Source organism: Eublepharis macularius, chromosome 4 (genome assembly GCF_028583425.1).
Source record: "Eublepharis macularius isolate TG4126 chromosome 4, MPM_Emac_v1.0, whole genome shotgun sequence".
Lineage (NCBI taxonomy): Eukaryota > Metazoa > Chordata > Lepidosauria > Squamata > Eublepharidae > Eublepharis > Eublepharis macularius.
In genome coordinates, this window is record NC_072793.1 from 153,529,950 (window position 1) to 153,544,908 (window position 14,959).

General features: G+C 45.8%; 1 protein-coding gene across 1 annotated transcript; it reads right to left on the bottom strand.

The window, feature by feature from the left end:
- Positions 1–1,210: 1,210 nt before the first annotated feature.
- On the bottom strand, positions 1,211–11,930 carry OGG1 (8-oxoguanine DNA glycosylase). Its single transcript, XM_054977758.1, has 7 exons — positions 11,735–11,930; positions 8,487–8,848; positions 7,090–7,269; positions 5,098–5,279; positions 4,257–4,404; positions 2,941–2,990; positions 1,211–2,608 (listed from the first exon to the last, which is right to left on the bottom strand). Exons 1-7 carry the CDS (start codon positions 11,842–11,844, stop codon positions 2,507–2,509), a joined length of 1,134 nt encoding a protein of 377 aa, XP_054833733.1. The 5' UTR covers positions 11,845–11,930; the 3' UTR covers positions 1,211–2,506.
- Positions 11,931–14,959: the final 3,029 nt, after the last annotated feature.

Consider the following 14,959-nt stretch of genomic DNA (forward strand, 5'->3'; position numbering starts at 1 on the left):
CTCATTCTCTGGGATGTGTAGACCAGGCTTCTGCCTGTTTGGATAGTGGTAGAGTGATGGTTAAAAAACCAACAACAAAACCCCGCAGGCATGGGTCTGCCAAAGCTGCACATTTCTGAAGTCCACAGATTTTTAACCAGACTTGAGCACAACCTTAACTCTTTCCCTCTAATATCAGTAGGACAAAAGTGCTCTAACATTGACGAGACTGTGCCCACCAAATGGCAGCTTACACAATTCATAACTTAAAGCTTCATCATTAAAAAAAGAACATGTCACTGAGACGAATAAGAGAAAAAGGAAGTAAAAAAAAGACTGGTGGGGAGGCTAACTACAGAGCAGTGCCAAATGTGAACTGCATTTCACCATAGTAAGAAGGAAGGGCAAGAAAGCTTAGGTTCAGTATGGAGGTGATGATAAGATGAATGAAGAGAAGAGCCAGACTTCAACACCGTGAGAAGTCTCTACTCTGGCTTCTGAAAGAAGTAAGAAATCTATAAAAAAGAGACAGCATGAGGGGCTAGTTATGTAAACCCCAAAGACAAAAGCCGTAGTAACATACAGATAAACTTATGAGGCAGCCATATACTCTGTTAGAGGATGGTTGGTCCATTTGCCTCATATTTTGTGCTCGCACTTTGCAGCATCTCTTCAGTGTCTTAGATGGCTAATCCTGCTACCAGAAGTTCTTTAAACTGGAGATGCCACCAAGGACTGAATCTAGAACAGTACATATAAAGCGCGAGCTCTTCTGTTGAAACTCCAGGACACTAAAGAAAGATGTATTTTACAAGATGAGAAATAGTGTCTCTGGACACAACTTCTCCAAGCAACTAGAGTGGCTGACATAGCATCATCAGAAGTGGGGCACCCTTTGGAAGAGGCCTTTGTAAGCATGAGGATTGAGCTGTGTTGTCACCTGGACTGCCAGCAAACAACCTGAGCAGCTCCACTGTCCACTCAGGACAACAGAGGGACCGTTGCCAGCAGGGCTTTTTTTCTGGGAAAAGAGGTGGTGGAACTCAGTGGGTTGCACTCGGAGACAATGGTCACATGGCTGGTGGCCCCGCCCCCTGATCTCCAGGCAGAGGGGAGTTTAGATTGCCCTCCGCGCCGCTGAGCGGTGTGGAGGGCAATCTCAACTCCCCTCTGTCTGGAGAGCAGGGGGCGGGGCCACCAGCCATGTGACCATTTTCAAGAGGTTCCAGAACTCCGTTCCACTGCGTTCCTGCTGAAAAAAAGCCCTGGTTGCCAGAGTGCTAACCCACCAGCAAAGCACATTGGCTATAAGCAGCTAAATAATAATCTTTGATTTATATATCACACTTCAGGGCAACTTAACATACACTCAGAGCGGTTTACAAAGTATGTTATTAAAGCTAGTCATGAAAAAGTCGCACAGAAAACAATGGGTCAGTCACAACAGTCACACAATAAGTCAGTTCCATCATTTTCCAAGCACTTTAGTCATTATCAACTTAAGCTGGATTGAGACCCACATCAGAAGTATTCAGAGGGCAGAAATATACAACATGGCCAAGAACAAGAATGGCTAACTTTTCTCCTCAGCCCCCTGAATTCCCTAGGCAGCATCCCACTGTCATGAAAGCATAGTCTGCCACACATACTGACACTTCATAGTTCCAGAGGAGTTAGCCGTGTTAGTCTGTATTAGCAAAATAGAAAAGAGTCCAGCAGCACCTTTTAAGACGAACCAACTTATGCTACAGTAAAGTTGGTTCGTCTTAAAGGTCCTACTGGACTCTTCTATTTTACTGACACTTCACAATCTGTCTGTTCCATAATAACAGTTGGTGCCATCTTTGCAGAACCCTTGGCGCACACGTGTAAACATTAATATACATTTACATACACAGAGAGAGTTGTATCTAAAATGTAGAACATATAAGTCTGAAAACACACGTTTGTTTACAAGAAAAAATGGGGTACAATTCTTTAACTATAATTTGACTGAATTCTCACAAGGCCCAGCAGGAGTCAAATGAAATCCCTTACGGGCCTACAGGAGGCCTGCCAGCCATCCCTGGCCCAGACATTTGAATGCAATATTCCATGAAGCCCAAGCATGCCTAGCCGTTTCTGTTGGGCACTCATTCTACATCATATCACTTTGCGTAGAAGTACGGCTTTTTTGTAGCAGGGGAACTGCTCGCAGTCCTTATTCCAGCTAAGGCCTAGCCATGGCCATGGTTTTGACAAAGATGGAATGAGCCTCCAAGCAAACTGCCACACCAGCACTGCACCCCACAAGGCCAAAGCAAAATGACAGACGACAGTAAAAACAACCTATTTTTCTGCTACACATCAAGTTCATGCCACAAACGCCCCCTGGTGGAGGGAAAAAACCATAGAGTTTTAAGGGATAGCTCCACGGCAACCCTCTTCGTTAAAATAGGGCCCTGTTTTCTAGTGGGCACCAGTTCCGCAGAGTATACCACTTGCCTGATCAGACTTGCAAACTCTACAGGGGTTACAAGGGAGGTTACTATGTCAGGATAGAGGGGCTGCCCTTGGTGAGTTTGGCACACTGGGATTTGGCATCTGAATCCGGAGACTCATATTTTCTGAGATCAGCGCAAAAAAGGACCTGGTGAGGGAGGAAAATCAGAGTTAGCAAAATATTTGGCCTAACCACAGGCTAGCTGGAAGGGGGAAAGGGAGGGGGGAGCATTGCCACAGACACAAAGGGAAGTCCCCTCTCTGAAGACATTTTGAAGAGAGGGCAGGAAATCACCACTCAGATCCAATATTTGCAAGACAAGCCAGACATGGCATATACTCTGCTTTAACACGGCCTAAAATATGCAAGCCTTTTTGTACAAAGAAGATACTCCCTAACACTGAGCCATGGCCACACCACAGCAACATTAGCTACAGCTATGTGCACATATATCAACATGATTCAGGCTTGTTACTCACCGCCTGGGCCCAGCCAGCATATGGTCCCCACAGGCTCCGGAAGAAGTTCCCTGAAAGCAGAAGAGAGCCATTAACAGAACAGTAGAGTCCAGTAGCACCTTTAAGACTAACCAACTTTACTGTAGCATAAGCTTTTGAGAACCACAGGTCTCTTTTTCAGATGCATGCATCTGACGAAGAGAACTGTGGTTCTCAAAAGCTTATGCTACAGTAAAGTTGGTTAGTCTTAAAGGTGCTATTGGACTCTTTACTATTTTGCTACTACAGACTAACACGGCGAACTCCTCTGGATCTGTTAACAGAACAAGCTTTCTGAGTTCTATGTGAATAAGTCTGACCAGAGGGTGTAGCGAGATCGCTCTTCTTGGGAGAGCCCAGGCCATGTTTCGTAGCAATGCAATTCACTTTAAGGCTTCCTATGCAAACAGGTGACCTTTTCCAGTTAGGGCAGGAATGGGAGGTGAGTGCGTGGTCTCCACTGATTCACATTGACCGGAAAGCTCTTTAACTGCAAGCCAATCTCGCCTTCCATCTGAAGAATCCTGGCTGCCACTCACAGGGGGCACTTGCAACAGCCAGACATACTGGCCTAGGGTACAGTTGGAAGAAGTACAATACAACCACCCCACTCAAGCCATGTAAGGCTGGATTTGGGCAGTGCCTGGATGGAAGAGCTTTGGGCCACCCTCCAAAATTTGCCTTGTATATACGTAATCAATAAATAAACATGGAATAAAGTGTTTCCACTTTTTTACCTTAAGCAAAACGAGCAGCTCCTGAAAGGAGCTGAAATCCACATCCTACAGAATTATAGCAAACTATTATTTTACTGTAAGTATAACCTGCCTTTCTTCCATCCTGAATGCAAAGTGGCTTACAGGACGATTCCAGGCCTGGACAAAATCTAGACCTGCTTAGCGTAATTAAGGCTGCTGTATCACACCATACCCTGGACTGCACTCTATACTTGATGGCATATCTACAAGTAGACAAGTAAGTTGAACATGCACAGACACAGGAAGCTGCTTTATATGAAGTCACACTATTGTTCTATCAAAGCCAATATAGTCTTTATGGTCTGGAAGCAGCTCTCCAGGGCCTCGGGGAGAGGTCTTTCACATCCCCTCCCATCTGTTCAGTTGTGTTTTTTTAAAAACTGAAGATGATTCGGATTGAACCAGAGATTTTCTGCAATGCAAAGCAGGATGCCATACCACTGTGCCATAGCCCCTCTGCTGAAGCCTGAATTTGGGGAGGGATGTGTTTTGCTATTCTTTTCTGAGAAACGCTGGTTCATCACACACAAACATTCTTACCAATCTCTCGATGCACACGTTCCGTCACACTGCGAGCCCCCATGCCCAGCTCTTGGCCGTAGTACCGCTTGGCTACCTGCCAGATATGGGTATCCACGGGGACCGCCTCAGCCTTGTCCAGTGCCATGAGACAGACACAGTCAGCCACCTGCATGGGACATTGGAACAGCGTAAGTCTGTCTACTTCTGCCACTGTCTATGTTTTTATAGTCTATGTCTTTACACTGTGGCTAGGTTTTTAAAGCTGGGTTTTAATTAATGTCTTTTAATGTTTTATTTTTATTATGTTTTATTTGGTAAGATGCCTTAGGCAGATTTCCTGGAGAGGAAGCGTAACATTTGTCTAAATAAAATACATTTTTAAAAATCCTCACGGGCACTCAGCTCTGCTCCGCGCTTTGACTACAACCTCTTCTCTCAAATCGCCGTGATTGTTGTTCTCATGCCATCCCTACAAATATCCACCACTGTACCTAACCTCCCTCCATAATCCTTGCATGGAACAGCCTGAAAGGGAGGCAGATTGACCACGGTCCCCTTGCCCTGTTCTATTCATGCTGGCTGTCAACAGCTCTCCCAAGTTCTTTAGCTGGGAGGCCCTTTCTGACAGCTCTTTCCCAAGGTCTTTTGTAACTGGAGTTGCCAGCAACTACATTTCACTTAGTCTGCAGGCAAAGTAGGGGCTCTGCACTGCTGAGCTATGATTTCTCCTAAATAAAGGTAGGCTGTGTTTTTGGGGGGCCACATTCACTTCCCCCTAGGGTGGGACATATAAGTTCCTAAGTAACATAACAGGCCTCCTTGTTACAAGCTCTTTAGTTATCACGGCAACAGCACTCACCTTGGCTCCCACGCCAGGCAGGGTACACAAGGCATGACGAGCTTGCTCATAAGGAACCGTGCGCAAGTGCTGCAGGCCTGCAGCACCACCAAGGGTCTTCAAAACAGCGCGGGCACTCTCGCTAACAAACCGTGCCCGATACCCAAAACCTAACTCCCGCAGCCGGGCTTCTGCATCTGCCCCTACAACCAAAGAAAGATCGTATGTTTCACTTTCAATGGTATAATCAAACACAGAGAGAGAGAGAGAAACAGATCAAGAACAGTACACTAATCTTTTTTCAGTACAAAACATGGGTAATGGAACACTGGTTAACTTGCCAGTGACCTAAAAAAATTACTGCCCAGCTTATAGATAATTTATAGCGACAAGAGGGAGTATTCAAATGTCCAGAGACTTTGCAGAATGGCACGTTCCTGTTTTCCCCTCCGGCTGCAGCTCACTGAGCCCCCACAATTGTGCTTCTAGGGTCAGCAGGCCCTCGGGAAATAGACAGGGGGCAAAGTGGAAGTGGGGAATTGGCAGAAATCGCCACCCCCTCTTCTGCAAAAGGAAGTGCAAGGTTGGACACACCCCAGGAACAAAACCATCCTATTGTTATACCCTCATGCTTGTACTTGTAAATACTCATAAATCACCAATCACAGAAGGAACAAGTTACCATCCTTCCCTGTAGTTCTTTCACCCCAACAGTTTCTCAGTCCTCTGTTGAAGACACATTTAGAGATTTCCATCATTTAGCAATCTTCATTTTTGCAGCTGGAAGAAAATGGTAACTATGTCCATATTGATAGTTTCAGGTGGGCAGCCGTGTTGGTCTGTCATAGAGGAGCAAGATTTAGGTCCAGTAGCACCTTAAAGACCAGCTAGATTTCCAGGGTACGAGCCTTCAAGAGTCAAAAGCTCATGCCCTGGAAATCTAGTTGGACTTTAAACTGCTTCTGGACCCGAATCTATTTCCATATTTTTTTAGATATCCAAGAAGCAGCACCCTATTGTGTTACAGGCAACAAAAAAACCAGTTATTCTTGGATGACATGACCTGCTTTTCTCTGAAAGTGACAATACTAATCCAAAAGGGCTCCCCCAGAAAGAGCAACCTAAATCCACAAAGAACTTCAGAGGTAAGAATCACTCAGACTCCAAGCCTACAAGACTTAACTACTAATATTACAATTTTAAAAAGATTATTGAAGAAACGTTCAGCCCCAGTTCTTTTCAAAACGATTGGTGGTCTCTCTCAGGAATTTTGCATAACGGAAAACATCACCTATTAAGGAACAAAGGAATATTTATTGATTCATGAACTTCTCACCAGTTGGACTTTTATAGGAATTATTTATAACTATTTATTGCTTGTACTGTTTATTGATTGTGCTGGTTTATTGACTTTGTATGTCTCTTTATATTGGATTTAGAGTGACTTACTTCTTCTGTAAATATATTCAGAATTATTGCACATTATTAGCACTTTGCACTATGATATATAAATAATCTTTTAAAAAAGTAGTATTAGTAGTTAAGTCTTGTAGGCTTGGAGTCCGAGTGATTCTTACCTCCGGAGTTCTTTGTGGATTTAGGTTTCTCTGAAAGTGAGCTACACGTTCACCTGACCTTTAGCACTGTTAAACACACTCAAATTTTCCATGGTACTATGAATAATCTATTGCCACTATTCTAAAGGAAAGACAACTTCCTGAGTAATATTGTATGTTTAGAAATTTATACCCTGCATTCCTTTCCAGTGAGGACCCAAATAAATATTTATCCTAAATAAAACAGGTTGAGATTGAGACTGGCTCAAGTTCACCCAATGAATTTCCGTGGCAGAGTGAGAGATTCAAACCTGGGTCTCCCAGGCCATCGTCTGACCCTTCAACTACTACACCACCAATACACCATCCTCTGCTGTTCGAGGGCTTTAGCTGCACAGATTTTTCTCCAGCTTCCGTCCAGGTCAAATCTGTGCCCCAGGTGAAAAGGTATCCTTACCTGCCATTGCCTGCAGGGAGGGGAAAGCGTGGTATGTCTTGGTGTCCAGCTGACAAAGGCGACGCCCAAAGGCCTGGCACAGGTGCTGGATCATGTTGGTGATGCGCGAAAGGTGGTTGTTGGAAGTGCAAATGAAAGAGAAGAGGCACTCCACGGGGTCCTGTCGCAGCACCCGCACCCCTGAGCAGACAGACAGGCAAACACAGAAAAGAGACAAATAGGGTCGTCCTACTCATAAACCCCAAGACGGTGTGTGTATTCTGTAACCAAGTCATAGAGAAACTCCTTTTTTTAAAAAAGCAAGTTTACAGTTCTCAAGGCAACTGAATGGGATGTTCCTACAACTCCCCATAAGTGGCAGTATAAATTATGTAAAATAAGCCAATTGTGCAGATGAACTTAAGTTGGAATCCTTGATTCATATCACAGGATGAATTGGATGACTGCTATATATTTCTGGTCTTTTGACATGCACAGTAGTAGCTGCAAGAGCTTAGCATCCACTCAGGGATCTCTAAGCAGCAGATCATCTCTTTAGCCAAAACTGGCCCACACAATTCCAACGGTCAAGCTAAAACCATAAAATATATTTAAAATAAATATTTATTATACAGTGTACAGAATGACCCACACAAGACCACACAATGGAGTGGTCATTTGACATGTTTATCAACTGTATTTGAAGAATGTTACAGCTTATCTAAAGCTTTTCTATGCAGCTTGACATCCAAGCCCTTTGTTTTTAATTTTTTAATTTAATGACAGTGTACACTGTATAATAAATATTTATTTTGAATATATTTTATGGTTTTAGCTTGACCCTTGTAGCATTTACAGTCTATTTCAGGTTGAGTTGTGGGTTCCCCCTCCCCTTTGTTTGCCACATAATTCCAAATCTGTTTCTGCCACCATGAGGACTAGAATGCTTGTTTTCTTAAAACAAGCATTCCCTATACCTCACCAGCTTTTGTATGAAATCTTGCACATCTGATATCATGGGGCATTGCTGTAGGCCTTCTACAACCAGATAAAGAAAATATGAAGTACAGCTTCCCCACCTCAGGAGGCACCCAGGTTTTCTACCCTCTCGCTCATTCCCCATGGAGCACATACAGTACACTTTCCTGGAACTATGGTGGAGAGTGCTGCCAAGTCATAGCTGACTTATGGCGACCCCTGGTGGTGTTTTCATGGCAAGAGACTAACAGAGGTGGTTTGCCTTGCCTGCCTCTGCTGCCCTGATCTTTGTTGGAGATCTCCCATGCAATTAAGGGCGGCTCTGCTCACATAGCTTTCAAGATCTGACAAGACTGGGCTTGCCTGAGCTCTCCAAGCCAAGGCACTATACTCAGCCTTAAAACAACTCCTACAAGCTACTGCTTCCTGAGCAATCCTACCAGGAAACTTGACCGCAACATTCCGGAAGTGGGCATCTGTGTAGGACCAACCCTGGTACAGTGCAGCTAAGCTGATATGTAGCTGGAAATAGTCGCGGAGGATCTGTGATGGCTCTAAGCCATCCACCCCCCGGATCTGCTCTCTGCCAGAGTGTCCACTCAGGCCTGCCCGGCTGGTGTCGAGCTGCTGATGCCTCCTGCCTTTCTTCAGCGGTGGCTCGGAGAGAATGTCTTCTTCTCTCCTGTCCTCCTCCTTCTCCTCTTCATGTAGCGTGTACCAGAGATGTTCCTCTGACTGTGTGAGGGTCCACACCCGTCCTGCAAGCACGCCAGTCCAGTAGCCAGGATTGGTTTCAGACCACCTGAGAGGGACACAGGCCAAATTAGCCGTCAGGCACAGATGACTGGTATTTAAGAACTCCAGGCTATTCGCTTTCTTTATAAGAGAACCCCTCAGGTCTGGTTATACACAGTGGTCAGGCATGTGCAGGGCCTCAAGGCCCAACAGAGGAATCACCACCCCAGTAGAATCTTCACGCTCACTTTAAACGAAGCAGCAGCACTACCATTGTCTGCACAATTCCAATGCTCTCTCTGCAACCATCAGGACTAAGATCTTCCTTTATTCTTTAAAAAAAATGCGGGGTTAAGGTTTTCAACTATGCACAGCCCAACAGGGCCCCTGTTTTCACTTTGAGCGAAGCAACTCTTGGCTTGCTCACTTTGATTCTGGCAGGTCCAAACAGCCCTCCAAAGCCTGTAAGTGGTTCGGCTGTGAATCAGCACTCTACTGGTTCGAATCCCACTAATGCCATGAGCTCAGTAGGTGGCCTTGGATAAGCCACTCCTCACAGCCTCAGCTTCACAGCTGTATTGCGGGGATAATAATAACACTAACTTGTTCACCGCTCAGGGTGAGGCACTAATCTGTCTAGAAGAGCGGTATATAAGCGTTGTTGTTTTTGTTATTCACATGCAGAAGCAACAGATCAGTGCTAGGAGGCAACTTCAGGGGAAGGTCTCTATGCCCTGTCCGCAGGCTCTCCACAGCAACCAGTTAACTTAACAACCAGCTGCTGGAGCAGATGGACCATCAGGGTGCCTCTTATGTTAAGTCAAAACAGTAACAACTCACCACATGAGGAAACATTACTTCTATCTACACGTTCTCATCCTTTCTCCAAGAAGCCCAGGACAGTTTAATCTAATTTATCCTCACAGTAACTCAATGAGATAGGTTAGGTTAACAGACAGCCATCAGCCCAAAGTCACTCTGCAAGGTTCATGGCTGGGCCAGGGTTTATAAGGTGGTGGTTTGGGGCACAGGTCCAAGATTCTAGCCATTATAACACACACGTTCTTTACTCTCATTTGTGTAGGATTCTCAGTCTCCTTCTTTTGAGGTTAAGATCTCACAACTGCATTTCCTGATACAGTGACCTGTATTTCCAAGGATGCTTTGGAGGTTAACACACACACCTCTGGCATCCTCTGAAAGCACATGATGCAACAACATTGCTAAATGAGGCGGATCTGGACCTACTCAGAGATGAAAGCCTCATGGGCCCAGGCCTGATAGCTGGGCAACTTGTTATCACCTGACTTGTATGACTTACCCAGGCCTGGCTGCTTGCCAAAAGCAGCCACCACACAAAAGCCAGTGTGGAGTAGTGGTTAGGTTTGGACTAGGATCTGGAAGACCCAGATTCAAATCCCCACTCTTCCATGGGTGGGGTGCTCCTGGGGCCACAAAAAGATTAAGTGGGGCTCAATGGGTGTCCTGGGGCCACAAAAAGATTAAGTGAAGAAGAGAGGGGGCAGATTAAAGGAGAAAATGAAGCATGGAATTGTAAAGATATGCAGGTTGCCAGGAGGAGGAAAAGAAGAAATAATGTGGAGAGCGGGATACAGGGAGCAGTGAAGTTCCTCTGCAAGTCCTTGCAGACATCCTGCAACTGGGTGAGCCTGGTGGCCAGCACTGCATAACTGAGTCTAGTGCGGCCCAGAGCCTGGCACTACACAGTTTTACCAGGGGGAGACAGCTGAGGGGTGGGGAGGGGAGAGAGCTGCAGACAGGAAGGGCAAATAAAGGTAGGTTGTTAGGTGGCTGGGAAAGAGAGAAGGAAGGGAGAAATTACAGGAGCTTTCAGGGGGGGAAAGAGGATATGGTCCTCTCACTTGTAATGGTCTAAAATCAAAATGGCTTTCCCAGAAAGTTCTGTCCTACTTGATTATTTATCACTCACGGTTTTATGCTGCTTTTCCTCCAAGGTGCTCAAGGCACCAAACATGGCTCTTCATTTTATCTTTACAAGAAACTTCAGAGGCAGGTGACACCAAGAGTGATTGGCCCCAGGTCAGCTAGCCAGCTTCACAGCAAAGTGAAGATTTGAGCCTGGATCTTCCCATTCCTAGGCTGAACTCTAATCACTACACCACAAAGGCTCATGTAAGACTTAGACAATGGTGAATAAATAACAACCTGCAGGGCAGAAGGTCCTTTGAAGACACTATACTGTGCAAAGAATCATGCAGAGTGCCAGCTAAAATGGGAGGGAGATGGGCAGCAACCTGACATGGTGACATTAGTTTATCAAGGTCAGCACTGGGTACTCTTAACTGGCATTGGCAGTCAAGTCTTAGGCTGCCATTTTTCCAATCACTTATTACCAGCTCTTTTAACTGGAGATTCCCAAGGGCCAAACCTGAGACCTGCATACAAACTAGGTGGTCCACCACTGAGTCACAGCTCCCTATCCTTTCAGCAAGGGTTCCAACTAAGGTTACCAACTGGACAGGGGGAAATGTCTTGGTTCAAGGGGTAGAATCGAGCAGGATGGCAGGGAGGTAAATAGCATTTACCCGATCATTGCTTTGAGATATCGAATGAGCAGCTAGGGGGACCAAATTAAAGACTGACAACTCTCGTTGAACCTTTTTTAAAAATCCAGCAGAGTTTTTGTGTCTCAAAGCAGTGCAAAAGAGGCAAGAATTTTAAGACAGCTTTCCCCACCTCTGCACCTCCACGACCAGAAAAGCTGCTCGCGCTGAACTGCTGGCTGTCACACATCTGCTCACTGCACACACGCAGAGAGAAATGGGGACTCCTAGGCGTTGGCTAGGGGCAAGAAATGGGAGAGGGGTGGGTTGGGGCGACGCCTCCAGAGTTCCTGCCTGCCCCCAAAACCTTAAGCGCCTTCTGGGGAGCTCGCAATTCTGCACCGGGAGCCGCCAGGCGGCGCACTAACCGGAAGGTTTGCCCGCCGCTGAGCACCAGGTCTAGGCGGAGTTCGGCGCGCGGGCAAGGCAGGGAGCGCCAGGGGGTGGCGCGAGGCAGCGGCGCCGGGCGGGAGTCCATGTCGCTCCTTCTGGTGCCCTCGCGGCCGACGCGGCGGCGCCCCTCGCGCTGCAGCAGCCCCTGGGAGCGCGCGCCGCAGCTCCCAACCCGCGAAATCACCATAGAGTTTCCCTCTTTCCCCCCTTGGGAGGGGGGAATCATGCGAAGGAAAACAAAGGCCCGTGTTGGCCGTTCTAGGCTGTTCTTTTGGCGTCTCTATGCCCAGGCGGAAATGGCGAGTATAGGGCGCCGGAAGAAGTTCTTCTGCCTTAGGTTGACATGGGAGCGGGCTGCGGCGAATGGCAGGGCCTCTGAAATGGCGACGGAAGGGATAAGAGCAGCACGCAAGCAGAATGAGGTGGTAGAATGCCTGGTGCCTTTTTAGACTGAAGACAGTGGTGGTTGTTTCCGCCTTTGAATGCTCCTTCGTATAAAAAAATCCATACAAAAGAAAACAGCATGCATCGTCTAGCTCCTGAGAGTAAATGAGCTCAGCGTTCTGCATCAGCTGGAGCCTCTGAGTCAACTTTGAGGGGAGACCTATGTTGAGAGCATTACAGTAGTCTAGTCTCGATGAATCCAGGTAGCCAGATTGGCTGTGTTAAGGTAGAAGGCCATATTCCAGGCTAGTCGGAGTTGTGAGAAGACCTTTTTTGCAGCTGTATTTGTTTCTCTAGCAGCATCGCTGAAGTAAAAATACTTAATTGAGTCAGCCAGAATCAACTGAACCTCGTCAAAGGTTGGAAGCACATCCTTCAAGATACCTGCTTTTCCAACCAGAAACACTTATGTTTTATCTGGGTTCAATTACAATCTGTTTGCTTTCACTTAGTTGACAACAGCTGTCAAGCAGGGACTTAGTACTTTACTGCATCACCAGGGGATTTGGATAACAAGATATAGAGCAGGGTGTCATGCACATTTTTTAAAATTTTTATTTTATTTGGATTTCTATTCCGCCTTCCTCGTGAAGGCCTCAGGGCGGATTGCAGCATTTTAAAACACATTTAAAATTAATTTATACAATTAAAACCATAAATAGCTTTTTAAAAACCTCACATGTAAAAATATACATTCAGATGGTGGCAATCAATAGCAGCAGAGACAGCTCAACAAGATAAGGTGGTGGACAACCCTAGTAGGGAGGGATTCAGATTTTATTCTCCTTTTTTTCGGCCAGTGGAGGCCAAGCCTGACCTCAACCATATGCCTGGAGGAACATCTCTGTCTTACAAGCCCAGCGAAACAATAACACATCCTGCTGGGCTCTGGTCTCAGTGGACAGAGAGTTCCATCAGGCTGAAACCAGGACCAAGAATGCTCTGGTTGAGGTCAGGTGGGCCTCCTTGGGGCCAGGGACCACCAATAGATGTTTCTCTCCTGATCTGAGCGTCCTCTGGGTCACATATGGGGAGAGGCAGTCTTGCAGATACGCTGGTCCCAGTCCGCATAGGGCTTTGTAGGTTAATACCAAAACCTTGAACCTGATCAGGTACTCCACTGACCGCCAATGCAGCTGGTGCGATATAGGTGTTACAATAACGCACTGCTGCATTCTGAACCAGCTGCAGTTTCCGGGTCAGGCTCAAGGGAAGCCCCACGTAGAGTGAGTTACAGTAGTTCAGCCTAGAGATGACTGTTGCCTGGATCACTGTAGTTAAGTCGCTGGCTGAGGTACAGGACAAGCTGCCTGGTCCGTCGTAGATAAAAAAAGACCTGGGGATGCATATTGATGGCATTCCATTCCATAGCTACAAATGAGTTCTAAAGGCTTTATATAGAGGTTGAATAACATGGGGGATAAGACCGTGCCTTGAGGAAACCCACAAGATAATTCCCACACTGAAGATAGCTGGTGTCCAATAGCAACATCTTCATCTCTAGCTTTACACTGATGCATCTTGGTCCTTGCTACTCAGCACTCTGCCAAAATTCTTTATTTCTTTGGTCACTCTGCCCATACGATGCCCCTCAAATCCCTGCACTGGCTTCCTACTTACTACAAGGTACAGCTTTGTCTTCAAATCACTCCATGGCCTTGTTTCTTGTCATCTGTCACTTATCTTGCATAACAAATGCAGTAGCAAGGGTCAAACTTTCTACCAACAGTGTCAAGTAGAATACTGGTAAAGCTTTTAAAAATAAGCCATGGAACAAAAAGGAACTGTGGCACTTTAAAGACTCAAGAGATTTTATTCTAGCATAAGCTTTTGTGGAGTTTGTCAGATGTATGCAGTGGGTTCCAATCCACATACATTTATGCTAGAGTAAAAGTATGTTAAGTCTTTAAGGTGCCACAAACCTTTGCTGCTACAGATTAATACAGCTACCCTCCTGAACACATGAAGTTGCCTTTGGTATATCAAGGTCAGCAGTTTACTGTGCCTGGCAGCTGCTCTGTAAGGTCTTAGGTGCAGGTCTTTTACATTGTCTGCTACCCAGCTCTTTTAACGCAAGATTGAATATGGGACATGCTGCATGCTAGGCAGATGCTCTTATTACTGAGCCTTGGCTCCTCACCCTTCTGGAATTACCAGCACCAAATAAATGCAACCCATTCATCATCAGCTGTTGAAATGACCACTGTGTTAGCAGTTACCGTCTTATTCTACCACCTACTCTTGCTAAGGATGAACATATGAACACCTTATCTTTGAAAATTACTGCTGTGCAAGTTTGTCTTCCAGTTACGTAGTGCTTCTAATGTGACAGAGCTTGAATATTTTCCTGAGCACAGAAAAGACCATTGCTACTGTCATCTAAAAGAGTGAAGCACTGGAAGCATTCTCTGAAGTGCTACAACATTTTAGGTTTAGGCCACACGTTTTCTATAATGCAGCACTGAATAATGGTTACAGACTAAGATCTGGGAGACCTGGGTTTAAATATTCACTCTGTCATGAAGTTGATTGAGTGACCTTGGGCCAATCATACTCTTGGCCTAACCTACCTCACATTGTAGTTGTGAGAACAAAATGAGGGAAGAACACACTGTGTTGCTCCAAGCTCCTTAGAACAAGTATGGGGAAAACACAATGGATAGGTAATGAAACAATTCATTTGGTCGTATGTGTGGTTTGGTTAAGTAGATGCTCTTGAGGACATTTTAATCTACTGCCCCATAACTCTAGGAAGC